Source organism: Coregonus lavaretus (assembly GCF_964263955.1).
Source record: "Coregonus lavaretus genome assembly, chromosome: 1".
In the NCBI taxonomy this organism is placed as follows: domain Eukaryota; kingdom Metazoa; phylum Chordata; class Actinopteri; order Salmoniformes; family Salmonidae; genus Coregonus; species Coregonus lavaretus.
This window is the reverse complement of record NC_139988.1, coordinates 89,100,862-89,126,948: the sequence shown is the minus strand read 5'-3', so window position 1 is coordinate 89,126,948 and position 26,087 is coordinate 89,100,862. Positions and strand designations below refer to the sequence as shown.

Sequence of the window (26,087 nt, the reverse complement as noted above, 5' to 3'; positions counted from 1 at the left end):
ACAGACAAACACCGAAACAAACCCCCGGAAGAGGAGACTGGGGATGTTGGTAGCCCCTCTGAAAAGTAAGGATTTCTATGAAAGCTGTGTGTTAACTTGGACTGTGCAATAAATCAAATCAAAGTTTATTGGTCACATACACATCATTACAGATGTTATCACAGGTACAGCGAAATGCTACTGTATCTAGCTCCAACAACGCAGCAATATCTACAAATGTATAGCGTTGGCGCATCGGTCTACACATTAAATATAGCTGTAAAAAGAACATAGATCTGCTGTATAAAGAGAGGCACCACATCACCCTTTCAACTGTCACCCATTGAAGCTGTGCCATCAAAGACTGACTGACGCTCGGCTCTAAAGGCCATAGAATACTAGAACATTCTAAAAAGGCATTAGATGAACCTTCAGATGACTGTTTGAACTGCAACTGACTCCCTGCTTTGATGATCTGACCTAAAAAATAAAAATACCATTTAAAAAAAATCTCATGCCATCAAATAATGTTCATTATTCAAGAGTTTAAATTTCCCAGGAACATATCAAAAAAACAAAAAAAACATCAGTTGTTTTGGTGATGTTGGTAGGTTTGGTTTGTTGCTTACTTGTCCTTCCTCATCCAGCTTCACCATCCAACCTTTCTTGAAGTTCAGCAAGTCGGGCTGGACAAAGAAACAAAAATACATAACTTTAAATCTTTAAAAATGCCAATGAAATCAACCCGAGGTCCAGTAAAGTTAGTCTAGTGAACCCACACAGCAACATCATGCAAGATGAACCAAGAGATGCTGAAACGCACAGATTCCAGGTGACCAAAGGTGCAGCCTTTTAAAAACAACATCCATCTGAGATCCACGTAGCTCTTCATAACTTTAACATGTCATACTTACAGGCGCCCACAGCTGAAAGAAAGGTATGAGTTATCCCGACTAGGCGTCTACAATACATAGCTGGCAGATGCGTTGCAATTTCAACAAGCTGCATTTTCTGCACTTTGTTACATAGATGTTACCGTATTTCGACTATTTTGAATATTTGTAATGACTATTTTGAACATTTGTATGGTTCAAAAATACCCTTTAATTAGTTAACTTTGGTCAACCTTCAAAAAAATACTTTATGTTTGAGAAAGAGCAGAAGAAAAAAAACTCCACATTCTGGCTCTGTTCAAGGTAGAAATTTCCCCTGAACACAGACCTAGGATCAGATTACCTTACTGCCAATCCTACCCAATCATTTCGAGGATACAATAATAACTGACCCCGGACCAGTGGTTAGGGGAAACACGTACCTACTCCACTAGGCATCACAAATCCTGCTATAGAAGTCTTAGTGCCCAGTAAAACAGTTCATGTCTGTTGTGGTTTCACACAGTGGGAGAAAACACACACACACACACACAGTGGGAGAAAACACACACACACACACAGTGGGAGAAAACACACACACACACAGTGCCCTGGGGAAGCGGTGCTGGTTTGTGTCGCACACACACACGCACACACACACACTTGAGACAAAAAAAAACACACACACAAACCGTGCGGAATGGGTGCCAACACACAGAGGCCTGAGAACCATGGCTGAACACAGGAGAAGCAGGAAGAAAACCTGGAGAGGAGAGGGAGCTGTGCTGCCCCCTGCAGCATGGAGGACTGCATTAGGACGTCCACGACACCAACCAACCAGCTCTGAAAAAGCATGTCCCAACCACGTCACCCATCACAGCCCCCATTGACTGTACTGCCCCAGCCACGTCACCCATCACAGCCCCCATTGACTGTACTTCCCCAGCCACGTCACCCATCACAGCCCCCCTTGACTGTACTGCCCCAGCCACGTCACCCATCACAGCCCCCCTTGACTGTACTGCCCCAGCCACGTCACCCATCACAGCCCCCCTTGACTGTACTGCCCCAACCACGTCACCCATCACAGCCCCCATTGACTGTACTGCCCCAGCCACGTCACCCATCACAGCCCCCCTTGACTGTACTGCCCCAGCCACGTCACCCATCACAGCCCCCCTTGACTGTACTGCCCCAGCCACGTCACCCATCACAGCCCCCATTGACTGTACTGCCCCAGCCACGTCACCCATCACAGCCCCCTTGACTGTACTGCCCCAGCCACGTCACCCATCACAGCCCCCCTTGACTGTACTGCCCCAGCCACGTCACCCATCACAGCCCCCCTTGACTGTACTGCCCCAACCACGTCACCCATCACAGCCCCCCTTGACTGTACTGCCCCAACCACGTCACCCATCACAGCCCCCCTTGACTGTCCTGCCCCAGCCACGTCACCCATCACAGCCCCCCTTGACTGTACTGCCCCAGCCACGTCACCCATCACAGCCCCCTTGACTGTACTGCCCCAGCCACGTCACCCATCACAGCCCCCCTTGACTGTACTGCCCCAACCACGTCACCCATCACAGCCCCCCTTGACTGTACTGCCCCAGCCACGTCACCCATCACAGCCCCCCTTGACTGTCCTGCCCCAGCCACGTCACCCATCACAGCCCCCCTTGACTGTACTGCCCCAGCCACGTCACCCATCACAGCCCCCCTTGACTGTTCTGCCCCAGCCACGTCACCCATCACAGCACCCCCTTGACTGTACTGCCCCAGCCACGTCACCCATCACAGCCCCCCTTGAATGTTCTCTACAGTATCATCCTCTACCAACCCAGTCATGAAAACCCTGGCCGCTAAAACAGCCAAAAAGAGTAGGAACCGAAAGACACCCCCTACGAGGTGCAGACTAATAGATCATTAACTATAACAATCTCTAGACTGCCTGTTTTATTAAACTAACAAAAGGCACGGCGTACCAAAATGGGTTCATTACATCATTAGTACGGCCGAGCCAGGAGCTGATGTAAGGACGTGTCCCTAGCCAATCCGGCACCATGCGGCTGAACGGACACAGTGACTCATCATCATAACGTTTACATTAGCTGAGGCCTGCTGCACCCTTTCTCAACCCAAATACTTTATGCCCTTATCTTTTATTATTTCTTATTGTTGTTGCGTTGTCAAGTGGGGAACCTGAAAGTAAGCATTTCATTGGACTGTTTATAGAACGTGTATCCCGTACATACGACTAATAAAACTTGAATACTCTTAACCCAACCTATATACTCCACCAACCCCACAACCCCTTTAAACCTCCACTCAGCAGGGCTAAAGTCCTGCATTGCTGATGACCTCTAACCCCGCAGCTTTAGGAGAACAGTAGAACTATTGCGGTGTTGTCTGGACCTGGAGAGAAAGCTCCTACACACACACACACACACACACACACACACCCCTTGGGTAAACAACAGCGCTAACTGATTACAATGTTCTCATTTGAAAACTCTCCCTGGTGAGTTTGAGTATGGCAGACTGACCCATAGAAAGACTGAACGACAGAAGAGAGGAGAGTGAAATGGTACTCACGGTCATGACGGACTCGGTGGTCCTGCGGTCCAGGGACTTGGCTCGTCTGAGAGGCGGCAGAGTGGAGGGGAAGTCCAGGCCCTGGCCCAGGTCATGTCTCTGCCCCTGAGACACACAACATAACATCAATACTCCAGCAGCCATTTGGGTCAAAATGGTCAATGTCTGAAGACAGGGGTCACATCAATGTATCATGAGCCTAATTCCGTTCCTATAGAACACCTACCTACCTCATGGATTTCAGAGGAGCAAATCATATCATACTATAGCCTTAATGTATGTTATTTGTGTTTTTATGATCAGAACATCGACTCCTTCAATGTGAACAGTTTAACGTATGCTAAAATGAGATACCATCTCTGCACAGCTGTCATAAGAAGAACAAGTATTTTTCTATCAGAATCACACGTCTTCAAACAAGAACTTGAACCCAACAGCCTTTCACTAAACCATCACACATCTTCAAACCAGAACCTGAACCCAACAGCCTTTCACTAAACCATCACACATCTTGTAACATGAACCTGAACCCAACAGCCTTTCACTAAACCATCACACATCTTGTAACATGAACCTGAACCCAACAGCCTTTCACTAAACCATCACACATCTTCTAACCTGAACCCAACAGCCTTTCACTAAACCAGAGAGAATGGAAACCAAGACAACCGGACATTGAAGAAAACAAGCCCCATCCAGGAGCAGTGTGTGTGTCTCAGAAAGAGAGAGTGAGAGCGAGAGCGAGAGCGAGAGAGAGAGAGAGAAAGCATAGAGAGAGAGAGAGCGAGAGAGAGAGAGAGAGAGAGAGAGAGAGAGAGAGTGAGAGATGGAGGGAGACAGAGAGAGAGACAGAGAGACAGAGAGAGAGAGAGAGATGGAGGGAGAGAGAGAGAGAGATGGAGGGAGACAGAGAAAGATAATGGGTGTGTACATGCAGGTGGTATGATGTTTACTAGACCTGCCCTTTATTTGTGCCAGTCTGAAAATGCCAAACATGCTCGACAATACAGACAGGACAAACATGACAAAACAGACAGGACAAACTTTGTGTACAAGTCTGACTTCTGGGGACATTTTTCTCTGGAATTTTTTTGGAGGGGGACAATTGCTCTCTTTTGAGGTCTTTCTGTTGTTGATGTTCTGGACCAGACCAGGCCAGAGCAGAGTCACGGTGGGAAAGGGAAGTTAGTATCATCAGGGGAATCGAGCCACAGAATGGAAAATGGAAATGAATACAGCACACGCTCCTGACCTCAAAATAAGGAAAGAGGGAGACTGTGTGTGTGTGTGTGTGTGTGTGTGTGTGTGTGTGTATATGAGAGAAAGAATCTGCTTCATATGCAACAGCTAACAGAATCTAGCTGAGCTATTTCATGTGATGTTGCTTGTAAAACACTGAGCTATAAAACAAGTAGACAATGTCCTGTGTCAGCTAGGGCTATCATATCTGGGCAGACGCTTTTCTCATACTTGATAACCTCTCTATGATCAGCGAACTGAACGGGTTTAAAGGTCATAGTATGACCCTGTAGTTGTACCTCTGTGTGGAAGCGTCTGTGTTCGCTGCGGCCCTGCCTGACTCCAGACCTCCCAGTCTCCTCCACCTCCATCCTCTCCGTGTTCTCCAGCTCCAACGCCTCCAGCTTCTCTATCACCCCAGATCGGCTGGAACACACAGGGAACAAGGTTAAAGGTCAGAGGTGAAGGGTAGAGGTTAGATGCCTTTAGTTGAACTTTCATTACATTTTCCTGTGGATAAAAAAAAAATGGATACAGCGAAAGATAGAATTCCTTCTCAGGTGGAGAGAATAAAATAACCATTGGATAGTTCAGTTTTGCGTGTGTGTGTGGGAGGGGGGGGGGGGGGTCGTTCACCAAGTAAACATCGCATAATCCACATGCATATAAATGAACATTACTTTACACTGCTACATGAAACTGAGAAACCGTTCTAACTTCCACAAACAAACACAGACACACTGACAGCATTCCTCCACACACACACACATCTTTCTTTTAACCTTCTCTTCAGATAAGGAGGAGAGCTATTCGGCTTACAGGGAGCTTGGAAATATAACATTACTGTTTTTATTCTGCCCTTATTAGGGGAATCCTCTGCGGTAGCTGGCTTCCATAAAAGGCAACAAGCGAAGGAGGGAGAGAGAGAGAGAGAACGGAAGAAAAAGAGAAAGAAAGAGGTATAGACAAGAGTGGCAGCGTGTGTGTGTGTGTGTGTGTGTGTGTGTGTGTGTGTGTGTGTTACATTTACATTTACATAATTTAGCAGACGCTCTTATCCAGAGCGACTTACACATTGGTGCATTCAACTTAGGATAGCCAGTGGGACAACCACATCTTGATCACAGTAAGTACACTTCTTCAAACAAGCAGCTGTGAGCAAAGTCAGTGCAATCAGGGACAACTACGTCTCGATCCCAATAAGTACATTTCTTTAAACAAGTCAGTGCTAGCAGGTGAAATAAGTCAGGTGTTAGTTTAGACAAAAGACAGTGGTAGTAAAGGGGGGAGGTAGAAGGATAACTATTATACTATTCCAGGTATTCCTTAAAGAGTTTATAGTTAGTTATAATTCAGTAATAGCGTGTCAGTTGGCTGCTGGGGTCCGTTGGCAGCGTTCCCAACTGAAACCAAACGGACAATAAGTCTACAGGACCGTCCTCCTCTCCTCCTTTCAGGACCAGTTCTGGATGAGGGGACGAGGCGGGTGGGGGTTGGATCTGGGAGGAAGAGGATGAAGCACACCCCGGTGTGTGTGTGTGTGTGTGTGTGACCTCTTGACCCTTTTCCCAGAACAGAGTCAGGAGTGGATGATGAGCGAATGGAAAGTACAAAGCCTGTTTATTCAGTGTGTTTATGTTGAACCTCAGCCCTGATAAAACCACAGGGAAAGATTATTATCAATAATCAACATAGTTCATGGGAAGCATACTGGATCTGTGGAAGACAGAGATTCACACATCTTACACTGGCTGGATTTCACCAAATACAGCCTTTTCCTCTGGGACTGAGTGTGTGTGTGTTGACGCAGGTGCGTTGGGGGTGTGTGTGCATCACAAGGATGTGTGTGTGTGTGTGTGTGTATGTGTGTGAGTTTAGAGGCAGAGACTGTGTATGTTGCTGCGTCATGGGATTCTCTACAGATGTCCTTCTGCTAGTCTAAGATGGCAGTCAGACAGTTCACTAACCTGGTTTACCAGTCTATGTCAGTACCTGATTAACAGATAAAGCTTTACCTAGATAAATATATCCCGGGTAACAAACGGTGATTGCAGTCAGAATCACCTCCTCTCTGAACTAAGACAGGACAAAGACTCACCTCCTCTCAGGACTGAACACGGCCTCTCTCTAACGTCTCTCTGAACTAAGACAGGACAAAGACTCACCTCCTCTCAGGACTGAACATGGCCTCTCTCTAACGTCTCTCTGAACTAAGACAGGACAGACTCACCTCCTCTCAGGACTGAACACGGCCTCTCTCTAACGTCTCTCTGAACTAAGACAGGACAGACAGGACACTCACCTCCTCTCAGGACTGAACACGGCCTCTCTCTAACGTCTCTCTGAACTAAGACAGGACAGACTCACCTCCTCTCAGGACTGAACACGGCCTCTCTCTAACGTCTCTCTGAACTAAGACAGGACAGACAGGACACTCACCTCCTCTCAGGACTGAACACGGCCTCTCTCTCCCGTCTCTCCTCACCAGGACTCCTCACTCTGCTCCTCTTCTCTGCCTTCCTGGCCTCGGCCTCCAGCCTCCTGGACCGTGGTGTATCATGGTGCCCTCCAAGGGCCAGCCCTAACCGCCCCGCCGGGTGGCTCTCTGCGCTGGCCACCGTGCTGCCGCTGGCGTCAGAGTCCAGCGAGCTGACCGAGCCACTGATGTGGGAGCCGTTGGACAGCAGGGAGCTGCCGGAGGGGAAGGGGTCGCTGGGGACCGGGGAGAGACAGCGGGGCACCCCGCCCAGGCTGGAGCAGGAGCCTGTGGGGGACAGGAGGTCCTGGTGGGGGAGGGGGACCGAGCCGTGGAGGCCGCTTCGGTCCACCTCATCACCGTTGACTGAGCCGGCGTCTGAGCCCCGGCCCACGGAACCAAAGTCACCTGGAGAAGGCAGGGGGTGGAGGGTCAAAGATGGAGACGGACAGACGAGATCATCTCCAAATTGTAATGTTATGTTTTACCACTGTGCTGCTTGCTAACACCATACCAATGCTTTCAGATATATTTGATGTCCTATTTATATTAGACTATATAATGGGGACTATGGGACTAGATGTGTAGTGCACTGTGGTTCCTCCATACCTGTAGAGGGCAGTGGTGAGCCCAGCCGGGCCAAGTCAGCAGCAGGCCACAAGGCCGCCCCTTCAGCCTCTCTGTGGCTCAGCTCCTCCTGCCAGATTATGGAGCTGGAGTCTGGAACGTTCTCCGAGCCCGCCTCAGGGATACCTGACCCCTTCACCGCCACCTTTGCTGGTCCTGGCTCCTGAGAAGTGTTGGGCTCCACCTTGCGTTTCTTCTTCTGGTTCTGCTTGTTGGTCCTGGGATACACCACCAGCTGTTCTGTCCAGCTGGGCAGAGAGAGAGGAACAGAATGTTAACCTGGGCATAGAGAACACACACCAGACACACACACACCAGACACAGAGAACACACACCAGACACACACACACCAGACACACACTTACCCATTGATGATTTCTTTGTTCTCCCCGCGTATGAAGTACTCCTGTTCGGGAGTGAATATGCAGAGAGCGTTCTTCTGGCCCGTCTTGGGCTCTGCGTCGATGACGTCAGTACACAGGTTCATATTCACCGTGCCCTGGGGAAGAGTGCTCGACTAGAAGGGGAAGAACAGACGAACAACATTCAGCCACAGGTAACGGCCAAACCTGACATGACACACTGTATACCAGGGGAAATACCAGTAGAACATGACTAGAATCAACACAATGATGAGAGGTGATTGCCCTGTAGCAAACTGGGAAATGTAGTCTACATCCGATTAGTCCCTTTCAACAGCCGCAGTGGAAACTTCAACTTCTGACAGGTGGATAGATCTCAGTCTGTGCCTAAGCAGCTGCTATATAACAGGTGGATAGATTTCTGCATCGCAGTGCTAGCTGTGCCACTAGAGATCCTGGTTCGAATCCAGGCTCTGTCGTAGCCGGCCGCGACCGGGAGACCCATGGGGCGGCGCACAATTGGCCCAGCGTCGTCCAGGGTAGGGGAGGGAATGGCCGGCAGGGATGTAGCTCAGTTGGTAGAGCATGGCGTTTGCAACGCCAGGGTTGTGGGTTCGATTCCCACGGGGTTATGAAAAAATGTATGCACTCACTAACTGTAAGTCGCTCTGGATAAGAGCGTCTGCTAAAATGACTAAAATGTAATGTACATGTAATTTCAGTCTGTGCCTGAGCAGCTGCTATATAACAGGTGGATAGATCTCACGTCCCTTCTCTGTTAATCTTCCCTCCCTCCTTCCACACAGAGAGGACGTGTATGGTGGGCTACTGTAAGTTCACGCCACTGTTATCCAGAGGGTTGCCATGACAAAGAGGGGGGAGGGGATTCGCTTCGGTTCCAGAGAGGGCACAGCGGAGTGAATGGAAGAGGTGACAGCCCTGGGAGGCTGGACTAGAGAAGCGTGTGTGTGTGTGTGTGTGTGTGTGTGTGTGTATTACTACTAACGCACATGTGTGGGTCTGCATATACAGTACCAGTCAAACGTTTGGACACACCTACTCATTCCAGGGTTTTTCTTTATTTTTTACACTGTAGAATAATAGTGAAGACATCAAAACTATGAAATAACACATATGGAATCATGTAGTAACCCAAAAAGTGTTAAACAAATCAAAATATATTTTATATTTGAGATTCTTCAAAGTACCCACTATTTGCCTTGATGACAGCTTTGCATACTCTTGGCATTCTCTCAACCAGCTTCATGAGGAATGCTTCTCCAACAGTCTTGAGTTCCCACACATGCTGAGCACTTGTTGGCTGCTTTTCCTTCACTCTGCGGTCTAACTGAGTAGGTGTGTCCAAACTTTTGACTAGTACGGTATGTGCATGTGTGCCTTTGGAGGGGCACAATTCATCACGGTTTCTCCCAAACTCGTCACCTCAGAATTCCCAGAAAACCCTAGGATACCCGCTGAACCCCAGCTTGTGTTCTCTCTGGTTCAGTGGGAGTCCTGTCCTGGTGTTATCAGACCCAGACAGTACTGTACTCTGCCTGCCTGGTGTTATCAGACCCAGACAGTACTGTACTCTGCCTGTCCTGTCCTGGTGTTATCAGACCCAGACAGTACTGTACTCTGCCTGTCCTGTCCTGGTGTTATCAGACCCAGACAGTACTGTACTCTGCCTGTCCTGTCCTGGTGTTATCAGACCCAGACAGTACTGTACTCTGCCTGTCCTGTCCTGGTGTTATCAGACCCAGACAGTACTGTACTCTGCCTGTCCTGGTGTTATCAGACCCAGACAGTACTGTACTCTGCCTGTCCTGTCCTGGTGTTATCAGACCCAGACAGTACTGTACTCTGCCTGTCCTGTCTTGGTGTTATCAGACCCAGACAGTACTGTACTCTGCCTGCCCTGTCCTGGTGTTATCAGACCCTGACAGTACTGTACTCTGCCTGTCCTGGTGTTATCAGACCCAGACAGTACTGTACTCTGCCTGTCCTGTCCTGGTGTTATCAGACCCAGACAGTACTGTACTCTGCCTGTCCTGGTGTTATCAGACCCAGACAGTACTGTACTCTGCCTGTCCTGTCCTGGTGTTATCAGACCCAGACAGTACTGTACTCTGCCTGCCCTGTCCTGGTGTTATCAGACCCAGACAGTACTGTACTCTGCCTGTCCTGGTGTTATCAGACCCAGACAGTACTGTACTCTGCCTGTCCTGGTGTTATCAGACCCAGACAGTACTGTACTCTGCCTGTCCTGGTGATTTCAGACCCAGACAGTACTGTACTCTGCCTGTCCTGTCTTGGTGTTATCAGACCCAGACAGTACTGTACTCTGCCTGCCTGGTGTTATCAGACCCAGACAGTACTGTACTCTGCCTGCCTGGTGTTATCAGACCCAGACAGTACTGTACTCTGCCTGTCCTGTCTTGGTGTTATCAGACCCAGACAGTACTGTACTCTGCCTGTCCTGTCCTGGTGTTATCAGACCCAGACAGTACTGTACTCTGCCTGTCCTGGTGTCATCAGACCCAGACAGTACTGTACTCTGCCTGTCCTGTCCTGGTGTTATCAGACCCAGACAGTACTGTACTCTGCCTGTCCTGTCCTGGTGTTATCAGACCCAGACAGTAGTGTACTCTGCCTGCCTGGTGTTAACAGACCCAGACAGTACTGTACTCTGCCTGTCCTGTCCTGGTGTTATCAGACCCAGACAGTACTGTACTCTGCCTGTCCTGGTGTTATCAGACCCAGACAGTAGTGTACTCTGCCTGCCTGGTGTTAACAGACCCAGACAGTACTGTACTCTGCCTGTCCTGTCCTGGTGTTATCAGACCCAGACAGTACTGTACTCTGCCTGTCCTGTCCTGGTGATTTCAGACCCAGACAGTACTGTACTCTGCCTGTCCTGTCCTGGTGTTATCAGACCCTGACAGTACTGTACTCTGCCTGTCCTGTCCTGGTGTTATCAGACCCAGACAGTACTGTACTCTGCCTGTCCTGTCTTGGTGTTATCAGACCCAGACAGTACTGTACTCTGCCTGTCCTGGTGTTATCAGACCCAGACAGTACTGTACTCTGCCTGTCCTGTCCTGGTGTTATCAGACCCAGACAGTACTGTACTCTGCCTGTCCTGTCCTGGTGTTATCAGACCCAGACAGTACTGTACTCTGCCTGTCCTGTCCTGGTGTTAACAGACCCAGACAGTACTGTACTCTGCCTGTCCTGTCCTGGTGTTATCAGACCCAGACAGTACTGTACTCTGCCTGTCCTGTCCTGGTGTTATCAGACCCAGACAGTACTGTACTCTGCCTGTCCTGTCCTGGTGTTATCAGACCCAGACAGTACTGTACTCTGCCTGTCCTGTCCTGGTGTTATCAGACCCAGACAGTACTGTACTCTGCCTGTCCTGTCTTGGTGTTATCAGACCCAGACAGTACTGTACTCTGCCTGTCCTGTCTTGGTGTTATCAGACCCAGACAGTACTGTACTCTGCCTGTCCTGTCCTGGTGTTATCAGACCCAGACAGTACTGTACTCTGCCTGTCCTGTCCTGGTGTTATCAGACCCAGACAGTACTGTACTCTGCCTGTCCTGGTGTTATCAGACCCAGACAGTACTGTACTCTGCCTGCCTGATGTTATCAGACCCAGACAGTACTGTACTCTGCCTGCCTGGTGTTATCAGACCCAGACAGTACTGTACTCTGCCTGTCCTGGTGTTATCAGACCCAGACAGTACTGTACTCTGCCTGCTTGGTGTTATCAGACCCAGACAGTACTGTACTCTGCCTGCCTGGCTGTCTGCTGCAGATTTAAAACAGGTGTTGTTTCTCTCCTACTTTTAAGGCCATTCACATGGATCCTGTTTTAATGCAGGCTGCCAGTAAACCCTGTGGGCTTCCAAATATGGCTATTACACTGGGTCACACTTGTTATGGTGCAGAGGGGAGGAGGGGGGTAGGGCTGGGAGAGGGTTCTCTGTCTCATAAAAGATGCACCTCTATCTTTGTGAAGGAGAAAGCTTGAAGGTATTACATGGACTTGGTCACGCTTTTCCCTTGTTCCCCCCAAATGGTGGATAGGATTGAGGGAAGATAAGATGATTCTAGATCTGTGCCAGAGCAAGTCCAGTCCACACGGACAGAGAGGGCCAGTCCAGTCCACACGGACAGAGGGGGCCAGTCCAAATGGAGAGAGAGGTGTGTTCTTTATGTAATGTTGTCTGATCTGATACAAGCGTCAACACAAAGAATCCTCCATCTGCCAACAACACTGCCATTGATCCTCTTTGGCTAAGTTCCAAATTGCACCCTATTCCCTATATTAGTGCACTACTTTTGACCAGAGCACTATGGACCCTGGTCGAAAAGCAGTGCACTATATAGGGAACAGGGGGCCACTTGAGATGCAGTCCATATGCTGTAGTGGGTTTGATTTCTCCAGATCCAATTCCATAGCCTCCTACTGTGCTACCCCACCGAAGACATTCTTTAAAAAAAAAAGTATACTCGGTCATAACAGACTTTATATGGGCAAATAAAACTCTGAGAATAAAAAGGAAAGTTTTACATCTTCCTAAATCGGAGCGTGGTTTTAACCTTCCAGACTTGAAATTGTATCAACTTGCCACCCAAGGCTTTTACTTGCAACATACTGTATAGTTAAATGCACTAAAGATGCGCACGCTCATCCCCAGAATCTTTTTACATGTCTATTTTCAAAGGATAAAGCTATGAACATTAACAACTTCATGGTTAAGAACACTATAACAATATGGAAGAAAACGTAACGTATTCTACAAGAACCAATATCACTTCCTAAAAACACAACCTTATGGAACAATCCTTGGATAGCTTTTCAGAATTCATCGATAAATTGGCCCACATGGAAAACTAAAGGTATAGACATTGTAAATTACTTGGTAATAGGAAATACATGCATTTCCATGACAGAATTAAAAAGTAATTTTGGACTGAACAAAAATATAAACGCAACACGAAACAATTTCAACGATTTTACTGAGTTACAGTTCATATAAGGAAATCAGTCATTTGAAATAAATTCATTAGGCCATAATCTCGGGATTTCACATGACAGGGAATACAGATATGCATCTTTTGGTCACAGATACCTAAAAAAATACAAAGTAGGGGCGTGGATCAGAAAACCAGTCAGTATCTGGTGTGACCACCATTTGCCTCATGCAGCGTGACATCTCCTTTGCATAGAGTTGATCAGGTTGTTGATTGTGGCCTGTGGAATGTTGTCCCACTCCTCCTCAATGGCTGTGCGACGTTGCTGGATATTGGCGGGAACTGGAACACGCTGTCGTACACATCGATCCAGAGCATCCCAAACATGCTCAATGGGTGACATGTCTGATTAGTATGCAGGCCATGGAAGAACTGGGACATTTTCAGCTTCCAGGAACTGTGTACAGATCCTTGTGACATGGGGCATTGCATTATTATGCTGAAACATGAGGTGATGGCGGAGGATGAATGGCACGACAATAGTCCTCAGGATCTCGTCACGGAAACTCTGTGCATTCAAATTGTCATTGACAAAATGCAATTGTGTTTGTTGTCTGTAGCTTATGCCTGCCCATACCATAACCCCACCGCCACCATGGGGCACTCTGTTCACAACATTGACATCAGCAAACCGCTCGCCCACACAACGCCATACACGCTGTCTGCCATCTGCCCGGTACAGTTGAAAATGGGATTAATCTATGAAGAGCAAACTCCTCCGGCGTGCCAGCGAAGGTGAGCATTTGCCCACTGAAGTCAGTTACGACGCCGAATGATAGCCTAACTCATAAGTCATGTTGTAACCTATAGGCCTATATAAACGGTGTCAGAGTGAGACTCGCAGAGCCAGCTTTAGAATTAAGTGGAGTACACCCACTCCATAAATGATCAATTCTTCCGGGGGTTTTTATTGGCCGGGCCGGTGGCAAGTAGCGTCAGAAACCACTGCTCTGCTCTGCTCTGGGGTTGGAGTGAAGCAGGAAGCTGCTGTTTAATATGCCATATGTGCCTCGACACGCCGCTGCATCAAACAGAATACACACTACTCCTACCTTCCTTCCTTCCTTCCGCGGACAAACAGACAGACAGTCTCGGTCACTCACTATAGTTTCTAGTCCCGTCGGCTGAATACTTAAATACCTCAGTGAATACTAGGGTTAAATACCTCAGTGAATACTAGGGTCAAATACCTCAGTGAATACTAGGGTCAAATACCTCAGTGAATACTAGGGTCAAATACCTCAGTGAATACTAGGGTCAAATACCTCAGTGAATACTAGGGTCAAATACCTCAGTGAATACTAGGGTCAAATACCTCAGTGAATACTAGGGTCAAATACCTCAGTGAATACTAGGGTCAAATACCTCAGTGAATACTAGGGTCAAATACCTCAGTGAATACTAGGGTTAAATACCTCAGTGAATACTAGGGTTAAATACCTCAGTGAATACTAGGGTTAAATACCTCAGTGAATACTAGGGTTAAATACCTCAGTGAATACTAGGGTTAAATACCTCAGTGAATACTAGGGTTAAATACCTCAGTGAATACTAGGGTTAAATACCTCAGTGAATACTAAGGTCAAATACCTCAGTGAATACTAGGGTTAAATACCTCAGTGAATACTAGGGTCAAATACCTCAGTGAATACTAGGGTTAAATACCTCAGTGAATACTAGGGTTAAATACCTCAGTGAATACTAGGGTTAAATACCTCAGTGAATACTAGGGTCAAATACCTCAGTGAATACTAGGGTCAAATACCTCAGTGAATACTAGGGTCAAATACCTCAGTGAATACTAGGGTTAAATACCTCAGTGAATACTAGGGTTAAATACCTCAGTGAATACTAGGGTTAAATACCTCAGTGAATACTAGGGTTAAATACCTCAGTGAATACTAGGGTTAAATACCTCAGTGAATACTAGGGTCAAATACCTCAGTGAATACTAAGGTCAAATACCTCAGTGAATACTAGGGTTAAATACCTCAGTCAGGGGATCACAACGGCACTGTGAATTCAACACCTGGTGAAGACAGGGGTCCCAGGATGGTATCTACTCTGCTCCCTAGCATTATATCAGTCAAGTGTGGACTGTGGAGAGAACTAGACGACCCCGTTTCCTGTCACTCACTATCCCTCCTGGTCATTGACCCTCTGGCCCAGGGTTTCTCAACCAATTATCATCAGGGACTGAGGAGCTGTAGTCCTTCTTCTTAGGAGGTCCGTTTAGATTAAAACAAGCACTTCAGAACTGCCCAACTGGTGTCAGTCGACTACCTAAGGGACTGTTCTGCAGCAGCATCTCAGGGACCGGTGTCAGTCAACTAATGTTAGTACTATGTTTTGTGCTGCTGCCATGTTGTGTTGCTACCGTGTTGTTGTCATGTTGTGTTGCTACCGTGTTGTTGTCATGTTGTGTTGCTACCGTGTTGTTGACATGTGTTGCTGCCATGTGTTGTTGTCTTAGGTCTCTCTTTATGTAGTGTTGAGGTGTCTCTCTTTATGTAGTGTTGTGGTGTCTCTCTTTATGTAGTGTTGTGGTGTCTCTCTTTATGTAGTGTTGTGGTGTCTCTTTATGTAGTGTTGTGGTGTCTCTCTTTATGTAGTGTTGTGGTGTCTCTCTTTATGTAGTGTTGTGGTGTCTCTCTTTATGTAGTGTTGTGGTGTCTCTCTTTATGTAGTGTTGTGGTGTCTCTTTATGTAGTGTTGTGGTGTCTCTATGTAGTGTTGAGGTGTCTCTCTTTATGTAGTGTTGAGGTGTCTCTCTTTATGTAGTGTTGAGGTGTCTCTCTTTATGTAGTGTTGAGGTGTCTCTATGTAGTGTTGTGGTGTCTCTCTTTATGTAGTGTTGTGGTGTCTCTCTTTATGTAGTGTTGAGGTGTCTCCCTTTATGTAGTGTTGTGGTGTCTCTCTTTATGTAGTGTTGAGGTGTCTATGTAGTGTTGTGGTGTCTCTTTTTATGTAGTGTTGAGGTGTCTCTTTTTATGTAGTGCTGTGGTGTCTCTCTTTATGTAGTGTTGTGGTGTCTCTCTTTATGTAGTGTTGTGGTGTCTCTCTTTATGTAGTGTTGTGGTGTCTCTCTTTATGTAGTGTTGTGGTGTCTCTCTTTATGTAGTGTTGTGGTGTCTCTCTTTATGTAGTGTTGTGGTGTCTCTCTTTATGTAGTGTTGTGGTGTCTCTCTTTATGTAGTGTTGTGGTGTCTCTCTTTATGTAGTGTTGTGGTGTCTCTCTTTATGTAGTGTTGAGGTGTCTCTCTTTATGTAGTGTTGTGGTGTCTATGTAGTGTTGAGGTGTCTCTCTTTATGTAGTGTTGTGGTGTCTCTCTTTATGTAGTGTTGAGGTGGCTCTCTTTATGTAGTGTTGAGGTGTCTCTCTTTATGTAGTGTTGAGGTGTCTCTCTTTATGTAGTGTTGAGGTGTCTCTCTTTATGTAGTGTTGAGGTGTCTCTCTTTATGTAGTGTTGTGGTGTCTCTTTATGTAGTGTTGTGGTGTCTCTTTATGTAGTGTTGTGGTGTCTCTTTATGTAGTGTTGAGGTGTCTCTCTTTATGTAGTGTTGAGGTGTCTCTCTTTATGTAGTGTTGAGGTGTCTCTCTTTATGTAGTGTTGTGGTGTCTCTCTTTATGTAGTGTTGTCTCTCTTTATGTAGTGTTGAGGTGTCTCTTTATGTAGTGTTGAGGTGTCTCTCTTGTCGTGATGTGTGTTTTGTCCTACTTTATTTGTTTAGCCCCCGTCCCCGCAGGAGGCCTTTTGCCTCTTGGTAGGCCGTCATTGTAAATAAGAATTTGTTCTTAACTGACTTGCCTAGTTAAATAAAGGTTAACTAAAATACAAATAAATATCCAAGGGAATGGCCTGCAGCAACATCTCAGTGACTGGCGTCAGTCAACATCACAGGGACTGGTGTCAGTCAACTACCCAAGGGACTGGTGTCAGTCAACTACCCAAGGGACTGGTGTCAGTCAACATCACAGGGACTGGTGTCAGTCAACTACCCAAGGGACTGGTGTCAGTCAACATCACAGGGACTGGTCTGCTTCAATATCTCAGGGTTGGAGAAACACTGCTACAGTCTCCGTCTCTCGTCTCTTCTCATTCTCTCACCATCTGTCTCTCACCTTCTCAACGCCCAATCCCAATCCGATGTAGTAACATTACATTAGCCTACATTAGATCTGGGTGCTTGCAGTGGCAGGCTGCGTGTGTGGAATGTTTTGGTCTGGGGCATATCTGGCGTTTCCGTGTGGTTTTGGGGTCTAATGCTCTCTCTCTCTCTCTCTCTCTAGCCCCGTTAGTTACTTGGAGTCCGCTGCACTTCACCAAATATGGGCATATCAGAGGAACGCTGTGTAGAGCCTAGACCTCTGAGCATCTCCTGGTCAGTCCGTCTCCTCGTGGGCTGAAATAGTCCGGTTCCAAGAACACACTAAACATCTTCAGTGAAACCTTCCCTTAATTCTTCCCTGAAAGACCTTATTTTTTATAACATTCCCCTAACTATTTCGTGTATATTATGTGTCACACGCAAAACAACATCTTGTGGGGAAATGTGGCCTTCCAATCTGCCTTCCACGCACGTCATGACGCACGTCATGGTTCCATGGCAACAAACAACCTGCTCAATGAATCATGACATGGGGAGATCATTAAGATCAATGTTTGAAATCCATCTACCCGTGAGATAGCTTTATATTTACCAGGATTCATCAAGTGCTGCTCTAGTCATTGTTGATGTTTCCACTAATCCCGTCGTGGCGTCGGCCCAGCCCTTCTACCCCCGTGGGTTGGGCTGGGTTACCTAACTCTGGCCTCTTCAGCTGGCCAAGAGCACAGGAATGACTAACAGTAACCACCACTTTTGGAGGAGAAGGGATACAGCAGTCCATATTGGGTCTTTTATGGGGGTAAAGTAGCAGACAGAGCAGAGGAGAATCAGGGCTGAGGTTCGTATTCTCTCTGGCACATCCCAGCTAGCTAATATCAACAACACATCTGTGAAGTGTGGTAATTCTCTGGCGCTAAGCGAAACCATCTTTAGCATTGTCAGGTGGCTGGCTAATCAAGAACATCTTCTGTCGATACAAGAGGAGAGTGTTAGAATGATCAGAGAACAATGGCATCTTTATCACTGGGAAAGCGAGGAGAGTACTGTACAGTGAGATATGGAGAGAAAAGCTCCTCAGAAAGCTGAAGGGCTGAGCAATAGAAGACAAGATCCCTTCATCAAAAAGAGAGGTAGAGATATTAGTGCCATGTTGTACAGGGCCAGGATATAGACTATAGAGATATTAGTGCTATGTTGTATAGGGCCAGGATATAGACTATATAGATATTAGTGCTATGTTGTATAGGGCCAGGATATAGACTATAGAGATATTCATGCCATGTTGTATAGGGCCAGGATATAGACTATAGAGATATTAGTGCTATGTTGTACAGGGCCAGGATATAGACTATAGAGATATTAGTGCTATGTTGTATAGGACCAGGATATAGACTATAGAGATATTAGTGCCATGTTGTACAGGGCCAGGATATAGACTATAGAGATATTCATGCCATGTTGTATAGGGCCAGGATATAGACTATAGAGATATTAGTGCCATGTTGTATAGGGCCAGGATATAGACTATAGAGATATTAGTGCTATGTTGTATAGGGCCAGGATATAGACTATAGAGATATTAGTGCTATGTTGTATAGGGCCAGGATATAGACTATAGAGATATTAGTGCCATGTTGTACAGGGCCAGGATATAGACTATAGAGATATTAGTGCTATGTTGTACAGGGCCAGGATATAGACTATAGAGATATTAGTGCCATGTTGTACAGGGCCAGGATATAGACTATAGAGATATTAGTGCTATGTTGTAGAGGGCCAGGATATAGACTATAGAGATATTAGTGCCATGTTGTACAGGGCCAGGATATAGACTATAGAGATATTAGTGCTATGTTGTATAGGGCCAGGATATAGACTATAGAGATATTAATGCCATGTTGTACAGGGCCAGGATATAGACTATAGAGATATTAGTGCCATGTTGTATAGGGCCAGGATATAGACTATACTGGTATCTGTATTATGTAGGCATATATGTCAAGCAAGGGGAAATTCTCTCTCTACTATATACAGGTGGCCTATATATCTCTCTACTATATACAGGCGGCCTATATAGCTCTACTATATACAGGTGGCCTATATATCTCTCTACTATATACAGGTGGCCTATATAGCTCTCTACTATATACAGGTGGCCTATATAGCTCTCTACTATATACAGGTGGCCTATATAGCTCTCTACTATATACAGGTGGCCTATATAGCTCTCTACTATATACAGGCGGCCTATATAGCTCTCTACTATATACAGGCGGCCTATATAGCTCTCTACTATATACAGGTGGCCTATATAGCTCTCTACTATATACAGGTGGCATATATAGCTCTCTACTATATACAGGTGGCCTATATAGCTCTCTACTATATACAGGTGGCCTATATAGCTCTCTACTATATACAGGTGGCCTATATAGCTCTCTACTATATACAGGTGGCCTATATAGCTCTCTACTATATACAGGTGGCCTATATAGCTCTCTACTATATACAGGTGGCCTATATAGCTCTCTACTATATACAGGTGGCCTATATAGCTCTCTACTATATACAGGTGGCCTATATAGCTCTCTACTATATACAGGTGGCCTATATAGCTCTCTACTATATACAGGTGGCCTATATAGCTCTCTACTATATACAGGTGTCCTATATAGCTCTCTACTATATACAGGTGTCCTATATAGCTCTCTACTATATACAGGTGGCCTATATAGCTCTCTACTATATACAGGTGGCATATATAGCTCTCTACTATATACAGGTGGCCTATATAGCTCTCTACGATATACAGGTGGCCTATATAGCTCTCTACTATATACAGGTGGCCTATATAGATCTCTACGATATACAGGTGGCCTATATAGCTCTCTACGATATACAGGTGGCCTATATAGCTCTCTACGATATACAGGTGGCCTATATAGCTCTCTACGATATACAGGTGGCCTATATAGCTCTCTACTATATACAGGTGGCCTATATAGCTCTCTACTATATACAGGTGGCCTATATAGCTCTCTACTATATACAGGTGGCCTATATAGCTCTCTACTATATACAGGTGGCCTATATAGCTCTCTACTATATACAGGTGGCCTATATAGCTCTCTACGATATACAGGTGGCCTATATAGCTCTCTACGATATACAGGTGGCCTATATAGCTCATGGGGTTGGGGTCCGATCAGGGCTGAGGATGTATGTTGATGATGAATAAGAAAACAAAACGTTTCCATTTCCATCTTCTCCTGACGTGCGCTGAGCTCAACGCTGAACTCCCAAAATGTTGTATCAGCTACATTTTAGGAACGTTCCTATTCTAGAGGGCTGGGGGGGGGCGCACAGTGACGGCAACAAAGCGGCCATTTTCCTGACCCAGTTTCCCGGTGCCGTTCCGGAGTGTTCCCTGAGCTGAAGATGAAAAGGCAGGAGGACAATGAGGCCCACCGCGTCAGACTAGCCTAACCAGGGTAACAATGAGAGGAAAACCCTGCTGCAACCCAACGAACAGGTGTCAGTCACACAAAATTCACACTGGAAAAATGGACGCACGCAAGAATAGTCGGTGCGCGCACACACACACACACACACACACACACACACACACACAGAAACTGTGATGTTTCCTCCCTTTGTCATCGCGTGCGGAATCCATGATAACAAGAAGATAATTATTATGATTTCAAACATCTCATCTCCACAAAGCAACCACCTACACAAAAACACAGTGCCCAGGCCCACATCTCAGCAGTCATAACCAGCATTAACCCAGTGCCCAGGCCCACATCTCAGCAGTCATAACCAGCATTAACCCAGTGCCCTGGCCCACATCTCAGCAGTCATAACCAGCATTAACCCAGTGCCCTGGCCCACATCTCAGCAGTCATAACCAGCATTAACCCAGTGCCCAGGCCCACATCTCAGCAGTCATAACCAGCATTAACCCAGTGCCCTGGCCCACATCTCAGCAGTCATAACCAGCATTAACCCAGTGCCCAGGCCCACATCTCAGCAGTCATAACCAGCATTAACCCAGTGCCCAGGCCCACATCTCAGCAGTCATAACCAGCATTAACACCGTGCCCTGGCCCACATCTCAGCAGTCATAACCAGCATTAACCCAGTGCCCAGGCCCACATCTCAGCAGTCATAACCAGCATTAACCCAGTGCCCAGGCCCACATCTCAGCAGTCATAACCAGCATTAACCCAGTGCCCAGGCCCACATCTCAGCAGTCATAACCAGCATTAACCCAGTGCCCAGGCCCACATCTCAGCAGTCATAACCAACATTAACCCAGTGCCCAGGCCCACATCTCAGCAGTCAAAACCAGCATCCTCTCTTCATCATTTTGGATTGCAGAGAACTGAGGGTTTGATCCAAGTGGGTTACTATAGGCCAGCGACTGAAGCAGCAGTGTGTAAAGGCCTCTCACACAAGCAGCCTAATCTCCAGCCTGATCTCCAGCCTGATCGGCCAGTGGGGTTGGTCACCCGTGTCACATTCCCCAGTGACGCACACACACAAAGAGGGGACGTCCTAAGCTGTAACGGAATCTCTCTAGTCTACGTTCCTCTGTTTCTTTCTTTCACAATCTGTATTATTCTACCTCTGTTCCTCTGCTTCATACACTTCTCTCTCCCTCCTCTGTTCCTCTGCTTCATACACTTCTCTCTCCCTCCTCTGTTCCTCTGCTTCATACACTTCTCTCTCCCTCCTCTGTTCCTCTGCTTCATACACTTCTCTCTCCCTCCTCTGTTCCTCTGCTTCATACACTTCTCTCTCCCTCCTCTGTTCCTCTGCTTCATACACTTCTCTCTCTCGCCTCTGTTCCTCTCCTTCTCCCAGGGATGACCCCGACAAAAAAATAATCTTAGTAGCCCGAGAGTCATCTGTTCTTTCGACCAATCGATTGGTCGACATTTTAAAACATGTATTTTTCCATACATAGAAAGAGCCTATGTTTGAATAAAATCAACTATATGTAGGCTACTGAGCTTGTCTGATGCTTTAAGCACTGCCATTAAACATTTAAGACACACAAATTACTAAAGAGGGAGCCAGAGATCAATACAGAGTAACCAGAAGAAGAAAACCTGTTCCCGACCCTTCTCCTCCCGCTGCTCCTGAAGTTGCCGGTGATAGGCTACCAACCCTTTCCATTTAGAGTGCCAAGTTATCGTACCATTTCTACTGATCTGCGCGCCAGTTATGATTTTCATATGCACATTTTCGTGGAACAGTTTTCATTTCATTTATAATAAAGTCTTCATATCTCAAAATCAATGTCATGTGGTTAATCAAAATGATATCTAAATGAAAATGATACAAATTCTAAAGTAACTTCTATTGCCAACTATGTAAAAATAGCCTCCATAAAGCCAACAAATAAAAACATTGCAGCCTGCAGGTAGAAAATATCCTGATAAAAAATAAATATCCTATAAATCACATTGGCTATGCATGGCCTGTCTGCAAGGAACTTGAAACATTGTATCAACTATTATATTAACCTAGTCAGGCACTAAGCTTATTCAAGCAAACTAGCAACATTGTATAAAATATTCTGGGCCCTCAGCGTTTCCTGTGCCAGTGAGCTCGGGACAGACACAGCTGTAGACTATTTTGCGCCAAGGGATAAGAAGTAATCAGGTAGGCCTATACTATGACGTTTCCACCGGATCAGAGCATGACGTATTTTTCCTCTTTCATGCTGAGTCGGTTATCAAAAGGGAGAGAGCTGGAAAGATTTTTTCAAATAGATTACGTTGAGGAACTATTGTCATTCTCAATGGATGTAAAAACAGACTTTGTTTACTTGCTGTTTGAGGCGAATCAAAAAATTGCTTTGAGAAGCTCCACAGTGATGGTGAGTTAAGACAATCAGAAATAGTATCAGATCCCCAAATGGGCACATTTATAGGCCAGGTAGCCTAGGCCTACTTCTATATGCATAATTAGGTGCGTGTCCTTACTCAAGATTGACAGGAGCGCTCGAAACAAAAGACAATGACTAAATGTACAACTCGTGAATGAAATAAACCAAAACCTTTTTTTGTGTAGCCTAGGTTGTGTACTCTGCAAACAACATGTCCACTCCTACAATGACAACGGTAAGACTGGAATAATAATATATTGAATGCATTAACAGGAATGAGCGTAACCAAACAAACATTGTAGATTAGACATTATGGTAATTAATGGTAAATGTACTACTGGTGATGCTGGTGTACCACCCCCGCGGCTTCCGCAATGGACTAGTCCACTCAGACAGACCTGAATCAGACAGGTGTCTGGATTAGTCCACTCTGACAGGCCTGAATCAGACAGGTGTCTGGATTAGTCCACTCAGACAGGCCTGAATCAGACAGGTGTCTGGATTAGTCCACTCAGACAGACCTGAATCAGACAGGTGTCTGGATTAGTCCACTCAGACAGGCCTGAATCAGACAGGTGTCTGGATTAGTCCACTCAGACAGGCCTGAATCAGACAGGTGTCTGGATTAGTCCACTCAGACAGGCCTGAATTAGACAGGTGTCTGGATTAGTCCACTCAGACAGGCCTGAAATCAGACAGGTGTCTGGATTAGTCCACTCAGACGGGCCTGAATTAGACAGGTGTCTGGAGTAGTCCACTCAGACAGGCCTGAAATCAGACAGGTGTCTGGATTAGTCCACTCAGACAGACCTGAATCAGACAGGTGTCTGGATTAGTCCACTCAGACAGGCCTGAATTAGACAGGTGTCTGGATTAGTCCACTCAGACAGGCCTGAAATCAGACAGGTGTCTGGATTAGTCCACTCAGACAGACCTGAATCAGACAGGTGTCTGGATTAGTCCACTCAGACAGGCCTGAAATCAGACAGGTGTCTGGATTAGTCCACTCAGACAGGCCTGAATTAGACAGGTGTCTGGATTAGTCCACTCAGACAGGCCTGAATTAGACAGGTGTCTGGATTAGTCCACTCAGACAGGCCTGAATTAGACAGGTGTCTGGATTAGTCCACTCAGACAGGCCTGAATCAGACGGGTGTCTGGATTAGTCCACTCAGACAGGCCTGAAATCAGACAGGTGTCTGGATTAGTCCACTCAGACAGACCTAAATCAGACAGGTGTCTGGATTAGTCCACTCAGACAGGCCTGAAATCAGACAGGTGTCTGGATTAGTCCACTCAGACGGTCCTGAATCAGACAGGTGTCTGGATTAGTCCACTCAGACAGGCCTGAAATCAGACAGGTGTCTGGATTAGTCCACTCAGACAGGCCTGAATCAGACAGGTGTCTGGATTAGTCCACTCAGACAGGCCTGAATCAGACAGGTGTCTGGATTAGTCCACTCAGACAGGCCTGAATCAGACAGGTGTCTGGATTAGTCCACTCAGACAGGCCTGAATCAGACAGGTGTCTGGATTAGTCCACTCAGACAGGCCTGAATTAGACAGGTGTCTGGATAGTCCACTCAGACAGGCCTGAATTAGACAGGTGTCTGGAGTAGTCCACTCAGACAGGCCTGAATCAGACAGGTGTCTGGAGTAGTCCACTCAGACAGGCCTGAATCAGACAGGTGTCTGGATTAGTCCACTCAGACAGGCCTGAATCAGACAGGTGTCTGGATTAGTCCACTCAGACAGACCTGAATCAGACAGGTGTCTGGATTAGTCCACTCAGACAGGCCTGAATCAGACAGGTGTCTGGATTAGTCCACTCAGACAGGCCTGAAATCAGACAGGTGTCTGGATTAGTCCACTCAGACAGGCCTGAATTAGACAGGTGTCTGGATAGTCCACTCAGACAGGCCTGAATTAGACAGGTGTCTGGAGTAGTCCACTCAGACAGGCCTGAATCAGACAGGTGTCTGGAGTAGTCCACTCAGACAGGCCTGAATCAGACAGGTGTCTGGATTAGTCCACTCAGACAGGCCTGAAATCAGACAGGTGTCTGGATTAGTCCACTCAGACAGGCCTGAATCAGACAGGTGTCTGGATTAGTCCACTCAGACAGACCTGAATCAGACAGGTGTCTGGATTAGTCCACTCAGACAGACCTGAATCAGACAGGTGTCTGGATTAGTCCACTCAGACAGGCCTGAAATCAGACAGGTGTCTGGATTAGTCCACTCAGACAGGCCTGAATCAGACAGGTGTCTGGAGTAGTCCACTCAGACAGGCCTGAATCAGACAGGTGTCTGGATTAGTCCACTCAGACAGGCCTGAAATCAGACAGGTGTCTGGATTAGTCCACTCAGACAGGCCTGAAATCAGACAGGTGTCTGGATTAGTCCACTCAGACAGGCGGGAATCAGACAGGTGTCTGGATTAGTCCACTCAGACAGGTGTCTGGATTAGTCCACTCAGACAGGCGGGAATCAGACAGGTGTCTGGATTAGTCCACTCAGACAGGCGGGAATCAGACAGGTAATTTGTTAAAATATATTTGCCGCTGCTAGAATAAAATAATCTCGGTCGACCAACAGCCTATCGACCAAACAATCGACCAGTGGACTAAATGTGGTCAGCCCTACTTCCTCCATAGACATTTGTATGGTTCTTCAGTGAGAGGTCTACTCTGCGGTAGGGTGGGCCAGAGCTAGGCTAAATGGAAGAGATAAGAAGGCTACCCAGTCATCTATTTTCCAGGCAGGTACCACTGATTACACCAACACTACACAGTCATGTCCTTCAACTTTCCAACATACAGGGACCACATGAAACACTACTCTTCCCTGTCACCTTGGCTCTGCATGAACCCAGAAGGCAGG

General features: G+C 46.7%; 1 protein-coding gene across 2 annotated transcripts in view; it reads right to left on the bottom strand.

The window, feature by feature from the left end:
• Positions 1 to 26,087, bottom strand: part of LOC311136087 (myosin phosphatase Rho-interacting protein-like) — a 58,933-nt gene that overhangs the window by 21,723 nt on the left and 11,123 nt on the right. For both annotated transcript variants that reach the window (XM_084170167.1, XM_084170168.1), the window contains exons 4-9: positions 8,157 to 8,308; positions 7,774 to 8,039; positions 7,128 to 7,572; positions 4,988 to 5,114; positions 3,450 to 3,554; positions 609 to 665 (exon numbers count right to left, since the gene is read on the bottom strand). In XM_084170167.1, the coding sequence (XP_084026293.1) occupies positions 609 to 665; positions 3,450 to 3,554; positions 4,988 to 5,114; positions 7,128 to 7,572; positions 7,774 to 8,039; positions 8,157 to 8,308 (1,152 nt within the window). The remainder of the gene's footprint in view (positions 1 to 608; positions 666 to 3,449; positions 3,555 to 4,987; positions 5,115 to 7,127; positions 7,573 to 7,773; positions 8,040 to 8,156; positions 8,309 to 26,087) is intronic.